Below are 13,006 nucleotides of genomic sequence, written 5' to 3' on the forward strand. Positions count from 1 at the left end.
GAGAGAGAGAGAGAGAGAGAGAGAGAAAGAGAGAGACGGATAAAGGAAGAGTATTCGAAGATGGAGGGAAAAAGAGAGGATGAGATTAGGGCAGTATGAAAGAGAGAGGGAGAGAAAGAAGAGGAGTCCTCGCTTTGCTTGCTGTGCTTTCGATCTTTCTGTTCCTGCTTTGTTGACATCATACCAAAACAGTTTGTGGGGCGGAGAAGGGGAGGGAACGGCGTATGTGGTGTAGCGGTTTAGCGCGTTGCTTTCACACGCAGGAGATTTGAGTTCGATTCACGAGTTGGATAATTTTTATTGACCATTCCTGTCTTTCTACTATGATGTTGTATCTCTGTCAGCCCGGGTTGGCACTGACAGGCATTCTAAATTGTGTGTAAAAATACCTACATTTAGAAAAAATATTGCTACTCAAAGAGATGAGGGAAATACTACATGACAGTTGAACCAAATAATATAGAACATAATGCGAATAAACGAACGAGTATCCGTTTTCCTCATCACAAAATATGCTCAACGGATTGTGCCAGCAGACAGCCGTAATTAGGCGCAGGGAGAAAACGCGTCGCTACTTAAGCTTGGAATTACAAAGTTATATCTGCTCAGTACCTAGTTTTTAGAAATATAACTTTAAATTTTTTTGAGTTTCACAACACATCAATATTTTGAATGTAATTCATTGAATATCTTGATAACGACTACGGATAATCGTACGATTTTGATAGAGCAGATAGAACATTTGGTTTCTGACCTCATGGTCTTAGTAACTCAAAACGGCCAAAAATGTCAGATAGCACTATATAATTCTAAGACATCCCCGTGTTGCCACGCCCGTGACTTCCCTCCGCTCTGAGGCTCCTTAAGCATGATTCCCTCAGCGGGCAGGTGAATGCGATCACCGTGATGGAACATGTCCCCTTTGCTCAATTAGCCTCGGAGCACGCGCACTGTTCCGTCTCTGCCTCATTTGTAGCCGCCAGCCTCCCAGGAATACTCATTTTCCGAGGGCTTGTCGAGTTTTGGCGGTTCATGCTGATTGGGCAGTGTGGACGTCATTCACCCAGTAATGGCTTGTGGGTGTGATGTTGTTGTTGTTGTTGTTGTTGTTGTTTTGTTTTTGTTTTTGCTTACTGTAGTGTGATATCTGACATACCGGTGGAGATCTGCGCAGGGCAAGTGTTGATAGGGGTGTGTGAAACGCGTGCACATTTACTCTACGAAGGGTTGAAATGGTCATGACCTTGAATGAGAGTTTGGAAGTCTTAACACAAATGGGGATGGCAATGTCTGTATACAACAGGAGATATAGGAAGATGGAAATGGCGGCGGGGGGGGGGGGTCTTATAATTAATCAGCAAGATACTAGAGTATAGTGAGAGAAGAGGGATAAATGCCTACACGAGCGTTAAGTGAGCAGAGGTTGTATTGGAAGTATTGAAACCCTCCTCCCAATACCCCCCCCCCCCCCCGCCACCATTTCACATTGTCTTGCCGAAGACGAACTTGTAAGATTGTGATCTTAGCTGACACCTCCATGCACAAGTCATTTGAATTGTTTTGGAGACTCCCTAGAATGCTTTCTATCTCTTACGAATTTCGAACAAGGGTCTTTTACCGTCGGTGGCCTAGTGGTTAGACTACCGGACTCGTAATCGTGAGGTTGCGGGTCTGGGGGTTCGAGCCGCGGGCCCGACGTTGTGTCCTTTGGAAAGGCACTTTACACGAATTTTCCTCACTTCACCTGGCAATGGACAGCGAAATAACCTGTCCGTATGTTAGTGTTTTAGCGCCTATAAATGGCTGCTTGCACTATATGCTTCCCAGGAAGTTGAGGTTGTTTCAGAATGCTCTCAGGTCTGCTGGGGTAATAGTATAGATTGTGAAGCGCATAGAGCTTGCTGTTGAGCTGAGATTTGCGCTATACAAATGCTACCTATTGTCTATTATTACCGTATTGTTTACCTCGACTCAAACCGCAAAGTGGAACGAACCGCTAACAACAGAAAGGCGTGCCTTATATGTAATTGTGACTTTGAAAAGTGGGGGGGAAAAAACTCATTGCAGTTCCAACTTCATAGAAATTGTCACAGCGTTTTTCAAGACCAAGGGAAAAATATCTCTCTTACAACTTACAATTGAAGTTAAGAAAAATTGTATTTCTCCAATAAACGTAATTTCATTGATTCCTAAATGAAACACTGTCCCATCGAAGTGATTACTGGCTGAGAGGTCTTATCTGGAACAATTTTACAACATTTAAGGATACAAAGTCGAAGGCAAAATTTAGAATTCGTTTTAAAATATACTTCTTGAAAAGTAATCTTGATAGCCATTCCTTTCTTAATCACTATACTTTTATGTTCATAATGTGATGTGTATAATATTATAGTCTTTGATTGTGCTGTGTTGGTAAGAATGTCTGCGTATGTGTTAGTGTTCGTGTAAAGAGTGTATGTATACAAATCCCCAAAAGCTGCATTGAACGGGAGTGGGCGCTATTAAGAAATATTATTATCATTATTTTTCTTCTTGTTCTTCTTCTTCTTTTTTATTATCATTATCATTATTATTTTTATTATTATTATTATTATTATTATTATTATTATTATTATTATTATTGTTGTTGTTACAACACTCTACAGAATTCATCATAATGAAAATAATAAACGTGGGGTTTGCTCCTTCGTTCCTATCAAACACATAACGTCGTTATCTCTCCTGCTTCTTTTCTTTGTATGTTATTCTCTAGTCATTAATTAAAATTTAATCTTCGGCGCTTACATGACCACACCTACATGACCTAATCGCCTTGCAAGTGTCCTAAAACTTTTACCTAAATAAAAAGTAATAGACGTTACCTTCACCCCCTCCCCCCTCCCTTTGGTCATCCCCAGGTGCGATCCCGGGAACGGGAACTGATGCAGGAGTTGGACGGTCTGTGTGGCGGTGACGTCAGCAAGCTGAGCCAGGAGAAGAACAGTCTACATGAGTACAAGGCGGACCTGGACAGTTGTTGCAAGCTTACAGACGTCATGCTTAAGTAAGTTGTCGAGGGCAATGTTTTAGGTGTTTTATGTGTTGTTGCTGTAGTTATTTTGTCGTTGTTTTGTTTGGTAGGAGGTTGTGGTAGTGTTGTCGCTGTAGCTGTTTTGTTTTTGTTTTGTTTTGTTGGTTTTTTGTGTTGTTTTATCGGTGAGTTAAGTAATCTAACCGATGTCACTCTGAAAATGTTTGTAGCTGTACAATTCGTCTGCAAAGAAACATCTCTTCAATCGAGCTAGTATGCCATGAAGTGAAATTTTGATAAATGTCGTGTTTTCGTGATCTACTGTTTCTTACATGGCATTTTCTTTTCTTCGCGGCTCGTTTCGTGTGGTTCGAAAGTATCAATGGAAAATTTTGCTTCCTTACTTTTCCTTAGTAATTTGTCTATTCCTGCCATTTTGTATGAATTTGAATAACAGTTACAGCGCCGAGTATATATTTTCTAGCCTAAGAAATAACCCGAACAATTTGAAAACTCTGTCTTCAGGGAACAAGGCGTGGATATTCTACTAGTAAAGAAAGACATTCAGTCAAAGATGACGACCCTGTTAGAACCCGTGAAACCCGATCACGTGGTGGCAGTTGACCTCTCCGAGTTGACTTTTGTCCCTGGTGACGTCACTCTGGGAGAGCTCAACTTTGGGGGAGACAACGTCCAAGCCTCGGAGAACGGCGAGCCGGCGACGAGCAGCAGTGGCGTGGACAGTGACTCCGGAAGCTACGCTACGCCGCCCTCTTCCTTGTCCTCAGGGGTGACCAACAATTCGCCGGATGTCCTGCGTGGCCGTGGCGGGATAGCCAGAGAGAACCACGCTAACACCACAACGATGTCTGACGTGACGACCACACCCCGCGTGGCACACACAGACTCTCAGACGGACAGGAAGACACTTGTGTCACGTGATACGAGTACGGTGTCCGTAGAGACGAGAGACAGGGGAATGGTGGCGACAGCGGCGCAGAGCGTCAAAGCCCGGGGGACCATGACGGAGAGGAGTGACGTCAGATCTCTCACATGTCAAACGGACACGTCGTCCACGACTTCTTCATCTTCGCAGCTAGGAAGCAATCAGAGCCTGGACCAACAACCGACAACACCTGTCCGAACTGAACCAATGCCTGCCCCAGATCTGCTGCCGTCTTCACCCTATCTCTACTCCCCTGGGAGGAAGATCTTCAGTCGCCGCATCCAAACAGACATCTCTGCTCTAGACACGGGCACTGAGGAAAATACGCTGACTGACGCAGAACTGACCAAACTCCTAGCCAGAACGAAAAGGGCGGATATGCAGGACACGGCCCCACTAGACTCACCCAGCAGGACACGGAGGTTCGACACGGGCTCCAGTGACCTTGAAGCAAGAAGAACTCGCCGGCGTGCAGCGGCAGCAGTAGCAGCTGCAGAAGTGGAAACTCCCCAGAGAGTGCGAGGAGTAGAAGCCGGGACGATGACAGACCAGGACGTGAGGGTTGTCCCCGAGACAAGAGACCAGCAGACGTCGCCGGAACCAACCAGTGAGGAGGGCGGTGCCGAGAGGAGAAGACGAACGCCTAAGATGGAGGAGAAATACACAGAGACGGAGCGCCTAGAGAAATCCGACCAGGAGACGTGCACCGTCAACGTGTACAAGGAGAGCCGAGCTGTGCTCACTGACCAGGTGTCCACCTGTGACCGCGCGACGGACAGCGTGAGCACATCCACCCAGCACCGCGCGGTCGGGACCATCCAAGTGCGGCGTGAGAACTTTGCTGTCCAGGTCAATCCCAAAGTGAACGCGGCTACGACCAACACACCCATCACAATGCAGTGCGATCAGGAATGCCAGGCTAGCGACTTCCTAGAGAACAGCGCAACAGTTGTGTCGTCCTCCAGCCAGCCTACACGTGAGACTAGCGGCAACAGCGAAGAGAAGAGAGGAGGGGGCAGTGGCGTACAATCTCTCGCTGGTGGTGCTTCTGGCAGTTTAGTCACAAGAGACACCGCCAGCGACCCCATCATTTTCCCACGCCCCTGTAAGGCGACCGAGACTACCAAGATCAGGACTTCGACGGCAGCTACCGAAACCACCGGCGTGAAGAAAGTGGACAGAGACACAGCCACACAGCCGACCAAGACCGTGAACCAGTGGACGGAGACTGTCAACCCACAGATGGTGAGCACAGGCATCACCCCACCCCGCCCCGCCACTCTGGAGACAGGGGTGGGCACGACACCGGTCCTGACCAACGACGAGGCGACAGGCACGGACGTGAAGTCTTACCGCGACTCCCACACGGAGATGGTGCTGCTGGTCTGTGACAACGAGACGCTGACAGACGCTCCGCTACACGCCGACGCCCAGACCAGCATGGAGGTGATCACAGACACCGCCGCTTGCGGGACAGACAGCGTAGACAACACTGACGAAGGTTCCATGACCGATTTCCAGGGCAACAGACGTCATGGTGGTAGAGTCGACGACGCAGCGACTGGAACCTCAACCCCCAGCAGTCAGTCCCCCTCACCCCAGCCCGGGCAAGCCTGTTCCAAATGCGGGCACTGTGTACCATATCCTGGGTCTTCTACACTTTCCACGGGTGACGGCGCCGTCGATAAAGATCACGGCGGTTTGTCCAGACAGGCTGGTGGAGTGGGCAACGCTGAAGGAGTTAACTCCCCTTCCGCTAGCGGTGGCGACAGCGCGATACGCAAGACACAGGACGTAGGCACGATGGCGATGTCGTGTTCCTCGTACCGGCCGACACTGCAGGTAAGACACCTGTCTGTGTCCCGCGCTCACATGTAGACGTCGCTGCCCTTTGAGCGCCTCGGAGACCTCTGCCGCTCTCCTGGAACGCATGGGAAAAAAACTTTGGTTCGATATTTCTGTGTGAGAGTCGAACCAAAAGCTGTGGCAGATGAAATTGTTGTACATTTTGTAAAAAGCTTTTACCCTTTGCTAGTCCACTTAACCCTCGTCTGAGAAACTGTGCTTTTCGTCGTCTAACTGTGATGCTAACTGCTAACCCACTGTAGTAATTCTAACGTGTGCCATTCTGTGCCAGGCTTGCTTCATCCTCGGAATAAAATAACGTGAGCGTATTGAAAAAAAATCGCTCTATAAAGCTAAAGAGCAGAAACAGTGTGTCAATGTGCGTGCCATGAAAAAAAATCGGGAACAGCATGTGCTTCTATGAGCAGTTTCGTCTGAGAGAATTTGGATATAGTTTGAGTCCATTAGCAGTAACACTAGATCCAAAACGTCATGATCGCGTGCTGAATACATCGGAAGAGTGCTGGAAATCGCTTAGACTTGTGGACATAGTTTGACTTCAAAAGCAGTAACAATAGGACAGAAACATTAGGCACTCGTGCTGAGAGCATCGGAAGAGTGCTGGAAATGGCTTAGGCTTGTCATTTGTAAAACGTGAGGAGTATATTATGTATTGCCGTCAGCTTTGTGCTTCTCGACCTTTGCTTTAGTACGCTTGAGAAACTTCACAACCCCCTGGATAGCTCTTCCCTGTTCCCTGCCTCATACTGGAAGTGAGACCTCACGTTATCCAAACCCCAATGTCTGTAAGCTCCGGAAGTCGAAGAGGAAATCCGGGGAGCAGTCCCACACAGCAAAAACCGCGCCTCTGATGGTCAGTTACTGTCTTGTTGTTATGTCTTGGCAATAATTTTACGGCCCTCGCAACTGCATCAGGTCATATGAGCGCGCGAGACACAAGTTGTTTGTTTTCACATTAGAACATAGCACAGTTTGGTTTTACTTTGCAACTCAGAATGACTTATCTATTTTTAAATTGTTCAAATTCAGTTTTGAAAACAGCAATGTACACTTTTTAAATAACAATATATTATAAATTTTGGAGTACAGACGTCTTTATGAAATCGAGAACTCTGTTTTTACTGAGGCCGATATGGGAACAGGTTAATCTTTGTCTGCTATATATGCACGTATTTTTATTGCTTAAATTGGATCCTGTTATTAGTGTGTTGGGGAACGCAGTATCTTCGTGATTACATGAACAATATGTAATGTCGTAGGAGAAAGTTCACTTTTTAAAATATACGTCAGACATCTGTTACTTATCAAACTGTCCTTGTCATTGCCCCTGTTCATTCTTTATTACCTGTCCAAAAAATATAACTTTTAAATTGTAATTCATTTAGACTTCTAGCATAGCAGTTTGCACGTATCAAATGAGATGCTTTGTTTTATAATAATATACAACTTTGTGGTTCGAATAGGTATTAATATAAATAAATTCATGTAGAATAGAACATGACTGAGAATAGCACAAACGTTTGAAATTTTTTTCTGCTGTTATTGTTGTTAAGCTTCTGCTATATATATATTATATAGCCACTAGGTGGTTGGTTAGTAGATGCATGGATGTCATAGATAACCCATTTCTCCACTCGTCATCATCATAAAGTGCCAGATCTGAAATTCATTTCCCAGTTATCCATCTGTTCAGGTTTTTCCATAACATACGTTTCTCTGTGTCTACCCCTTCCTCTTTTGCTTTCTAATTTCTCAGTGAGAGCAAGATATTCGAAACCGTTATGTCGAATCCTGTGTCCTGGAAAGTACACTTGTCGTTTCTTAATTGTTCTTATCAGTGAGCGGGCCACATGGGCTTCTCTCAGTTCTTCCTTGTTTGATTATTCCTTTCTCCACTACTTTTCAACGGTCAGTTTTAACTGTGGTTGGATGACGACTATCTGGAAAGTGCACAGTGTTTTTTCTCATCAATATATCGCTATGCCTTGTCAGTCATACATTAGTACGATATTTATCAATGTATGTCTCTATGGATACTTCATACACTGCTGACGCCATGTTTTACCTATGTAGGTTTTATTTTTAGTAGAGTTTTACTGCACTCGCAACACAAATATATAGTCCCATAAGTGCCGAAGATAAGAGGTATTACCAGAGAGTAACATACAAAGAAAAGAAGGAGCATAGAACGATAAGAAGATCAGAACGATAGATGTTTGATAGGAAAAAAGCAGCTGACTACAGCTGAGCACCCGCCAACCACCCATTATTTTACTTGTTGTCTCCAGGACACAGGTGTGCAGACGCCTCAGCCACGTCTGCTGGACAAAGGCTCCGTCACTTCCGGGGACTGGGAGGAGGACATGACGTGTCTACGGCCGCTGGCCAGGGAGCATCAGGTGAGGTTCTTCTGGCTGTGGTCTGGTTTACAATTCGTTGTAGAAATGTCTTCATTGGACATCATCAGTGCAATTATCCTGTTCATAGTCACCTTCGTCGTCATCATCAATGTCATCAGCAGTACATTCCTTTTTCTTTTATTATAACATTGTTTTTAGTGTAAGTGTTTTACGCCCCCATCAACACAATTTAGAACGGGCTTCAGATCCTGCGTGGCAGGCCAGTTCAGGCTGAGACGGATACAACAGCAGAAAAACCAAGGTACTAGATAACAAAAATGTTTTATCCACTCTGGAATCGAACTTGGGTCTCTTGCATGCGAAATCGAAAGGGTCTAATCGCTAAACCACAGAAGCCGGCAAGTTTTATGAGAGGAAAGAATGTTTTACAATAATACTGTGTTTTGTTTCCTCCTCTTTCCAGGACGCGGCCACCAGCACGGAGTCCCTGCCTTACATCGGCCTGCTCAGTGAGATAGACGTCGACGAACTGATCGTGGTCCCGGAAGCAGCGTTTGAGCTCGTCTCCGACTCCGACTCGGACAATGACGTCATCATGGTGGACACCCAGACCTCCACAGACTTTGTCCAGTGCGTAGAAGAGGGGACTCAGACCCGAGAGCTAGCCACGTCATCGGTGTCTGGGATGACGTCATCCATGGTGACCTCTCAGGACTCGACGTTTAGCGGGCTGGCAATGAATGGATCTACCAGTTCATCTCAGAGTCGAGACAAGAGGTGTGTAGGAGAGATCATCAAGTCTATGGTGGAGGTGGACGGAGGGGGAGGAGTAGGTGGGGGAAGCGGCGTGTTTAGAGACGAGTGGGAGAAACATTTGGTGAGCATCGGTGTAAATACAGAAAACGCCCTCACATTAGAGAAAGAAACTTGCACACCGATGAGGCATCTCTTCTCCAAAGGAACCATGACCTTTTACGTGTCCAAAATGGATAAATCTACCAGCACCTTGGGCCAAGCAAGTACGCTGAAACCTGGAATGTTACCCAGCATCAAGTCAAGGTCAGCTGACAAGGTAACCATGACGTCGCAGACGGACAGAAAAGATGTGGCTATTGAGACGGACAGCACTAGGCTGGACGGCCGGATCACAGCCTGCATCTCCAAGCTGAGAAATGTGTCCGAACGACTCAACAGCCCGACCCGCCGGAAAACGTCTGATGGAGACGTATTTTTCTCTTCTCACCCGGCAGCCGGCCAGACTCCTAAGTCGGACTTATTGAGTCCAAACGATGTCCCTCAACGGGCGCAGCCTAAACCACCAGGAAGTCCTGAAGCTGGTCGTCAACTACAGGTCCGGAATCTGCTAGAGCAGGCCGACATCAAACTGAGACAGAAGGACACGCCCACCATCAGAAAACCTCAGCCAATCACAACCCTGAAAGGCAGACGGCCCTCCCAGCCGACCACCAAGGTCACAAGCAGCGTGGACGGCGGTAAATCAGGGGAAGACAACCAGGGAGACAACAGCTGTGATGGCACTCAGAGTCTGCCGCGGAAACTGAAGGCCGAGCCTCGTTCTGGAGTTGTCCGGATGGGGAGCCAGCCTTTGGCTCCAAGTAGGCTTCCTCTGCTGCGATACAACTCCGCCCCAGGTCGCATAGCAACGGTACCAACACAAACGCTGCTCAACAAAGCGGCAGAAAGTGCGGGTCAGATCGCCGGTAGTCGCAGCCCTCGAGTCTCCCCGAGTAAAATCCCCATCACCAAGAAGAAGAGCCCTCCAGATTACGTTGTCCCCGCCCACGCTGTCCGGAAGGATAGCCATCCGGACGAGAAGCCACCGCTGAGACGGCCCCTCCCCAGCATTACGGAGACTCGAACTTCTTCCTCCTGCTCGGACGCCTCTTCTTCCTCCTTCGCCTCAGCCTCCTCCGCGACCGCGGGCGCCGCCGCTACCTCACGTCCTTCCTCGGGCACCCAGGACGTCCCAACTACCTCCTCCCCCTCCTCCTCTCAGACCAGCTCTGGTGTCTTTGCTCCTCCCTCTCCTGCCATGATGCCCAAACCTCTGCTGGGGCCCGACCTTCTGATCACAGTTCCAGCAGCAAGATCTGATGGCACCCCCAGCCCTGCCACAAGCATGCCCCCAAGCCCCCGACCCCGGTCTTCGTGTACCTCCATATCTCACACCACATCCTCCTCCTCCTTAGACAAAGACAAAAGTTCAAACACAACAACCCCCAGGGGTTCCACAGACACAATAAACAGCACGAAAGGAGGGGAGGAAAAAGAGAAATCGGAAAAACCTAAGAAAAGTGGAGGTTTAGGCTTCATGCAACGTTTGTTGTCTAAAAAGAAGAAGAGTTCTGACACGAAGAAAGAGAAGCCGCCGGCCTGTAAACCCACCTTGCCCCCAGCCGAAGCTGCTGCTGCCCTGTCCACCGCCACCTTACCGCCCCCGAGCGCACCCGAAACACCACAACAACACTGGCCTCAGCTACAACTTCCCCCGCACCATTACCCCCCAATGCCTGAACCTAAATCCCCCTCTCCTCCCCGAAAGCCCCGCCCTTTCGTCATTGTGAGACAGCGAGTGGTCTCCATTCAGCAGGACAATGTAGAGCACGTGGAGGAGAAGAGAAGGGGCAGCACTGTGGAAATTCCCGGAGCTCGCCCTGTGAAAGTGGGCGGGTCTAGCGTGGACGCCCCTCCGAAAGCCGCCGGCGCAACAGGGGACCAGAAGAAAGCAGAAGTCGTGAAAAAACGAGAGGCAGCCACGTCGAAGAAAGACGGAGCGTCAGGCGAAAAAGAAAAGTCGAAGAAAAAAGAAGTAAGGGTCAAGTCGAAGAAAGATGACGTGTCTGACAAAGGGAAGAAACAGAAGTAATAATAATTTGTTGTGTACGCAGATCGGCAAGGATACAACACCTCTCAATCATATAATAATATACATTGAAGGTTGACAACCCCCCAAAAGGAAAGCTTTCGTTAGTCAAAGGTACCGTGAGAAGATAACGACAAACAAAAAAGCCCCCCCCCCTCCACCTCCCGCATCCACAAATAAAGTCAATTGAGGTAGATCATGTAAACAGAGCTGGATGGTGTTAAAGATGTTCTTCAAAAGAATAGATAATCTACAACAGAAGCCGCCCACCTACCCTTTGACAGAAAATAATTATTGCACTTGCCCTTGGATTCTCCCGATACGAAAAAGGACAAGCTAATAGAAAAGTACGTAACAGAAGGTGGCCAGTTTACGGCAGGGACCAAATCAAATTCCCCCAAAGAAAAAAAGAAAATAGAGAAAGAGTACTGGAAGGTTTGTGTTTGTTAGACTTAGAGCGAACGACTCGAATGAATCTGCGTGCGTTGAAAATAAGGACTGAAATAATGATATTACGGTTTTTTATTCGCTTGCTTTACAAAAAAAATACATCTTCCACAATGAATAATGTTAATTAACATGATGATGGAACGCAATTATTTGGTTCAAGATGAACGCTGAGTATGGCATACTTGTTGAACATGAATATATCAGAACTTTAATCCAATTTTACATATATATTTTCTTATGTAAGCATATAAAAACAGGAACTCTCTTTCTTCCTTCAGTTGGTCCAAACACATTATACAAAAATAATCTTAATCTTAAATCACGTCTTGATCCATTCTTCTTCAAAAGTCAGGCTCCCTTCGTTTTGTTTCGTGTAAATATTTGGAAGTTTCTCGTCAACTTCCTCATACACATGTCACCCTCATGAGCTTTCATCAAATCTTTTTTAATCCTTGACACGTATCCATTCACATTAACATAACAGTCATACACACAGTGTAACGTTCCGAATTTCAGTGTGACGAGTATTTGGTGTGTTAAATAAACATATTATATAATAAACAAATGAGGTACGTAGGCGTGTATTAAAATAATCCTAGATCGTGCACTGTTGCGTATTTCTGATTCACTATGGAGCGCATTGTTTGACTAAAATTTAGCCAAATTAAGGACTAGGGTGGAAGATGCCGCGTGCACTCGACTATGGCGATACTGTTGTTTTTTCCATTCATTTGGACGTAAAGGCAAGGCTCATAGTGCTGACAGAGAAGTTTTTATAAAGAGAGCAGAGAGCGGGCGGACATGACAGTGTGTGATCTAGGGATATATTATAATGTCAATGGTATGGAAATAATGGTATTTGAGAATTGTCTATTACAGTGTCGTAGTTCCTCATCATTTGACAACGAACTGAAAGCATGGTTTGTGAAATGAAACGTGTAGGCCAAAGTCTGTATTATTCAACTGTGATAACGTGTAGATGTAGATTTATATATTATTATTATATTATTATCAGTATATACTTGAATGTATTTATTTATTACACCCTCGTTGTATTTTTGCAAACTATATTTATATATACGTGTATGTATTATTACTCTTTTTTACAACCCTTTTTCGAGCTTTATTTTTAGTTAGCTGAAGATGCCACTTTCATTGTACAATTATTTTCTCTTTGTTGAAGAATGACATTAAACATACAGTTGTATGTTTGGACACGTTGCACATTTGAATGTGAACTTTTATTGTTTGTTTGTTCTGTGCTTGTACAAAAATATGAAGGGGTCAGGGGCTTTCATCTCCGATGTGACTGGAGGGGACTCTCAGATTAAGTAATAAATTTACAACTGGCCGTATTGTCGTGTTTTTAAAATTAATCTCGACCTTATTATATCATTCTCCCCTTCAGAACAAAAGACTTCTTTTAATTTTTAGACAAATCCCACCCCGCCAGTATTACATATCTCTCTCTGTCTCTCGCTCTCCTTCTC

At 46.0% G+C, this 13,006-nt stretch overlaps 1 protein-coding gene across 1 annotated transcript in view; it reads left to right on the forward strand.

Moving 5' to 3' along the window:
* LOC101860337 (mucin-5AC) overlaps positions 1–12,748 on the forward strand; it is a gene marked incomplete at its 5' end in the record, with an annotated part of 23,299 nt that extends 10,551 nt beyond the window's left edge. The window contains 4 exon segments of the mRNA XM_013083477.2: positions 2,898–3,043; positions 3,536–5,798; positions 8,111–8,221; positions 8,646–12,748. Of these exon segments, the coding sequence (XP_012938931.1) occupies positions 2,898–3,043; positions 3,536–5,798; positions 8,111–8,221; positions 8,646–11,069 (4,944 nt within the window). The 3' untranslated portion in view covers positions 11,070–12,748.
* Between the last annotated feature and the right edge of the window lie 258 nt (positions 12,749–13,006).

This window comes from Aplysia californica, unplaced genomic scaffold (assembly GCF_000002075.1).
Source record: "Aplysia californica isolate F4 #8 unplaced genomic scaffold, AplCal3.0 scaffold00234, whole genome shotgun sequence".
Classification (NCBI taxonomy): Eukaryota; Metazoa; Mollusca; class Gastropoda; order Aplysiida; family Aplysiidae; genus Aplysia; species Aplysia californica.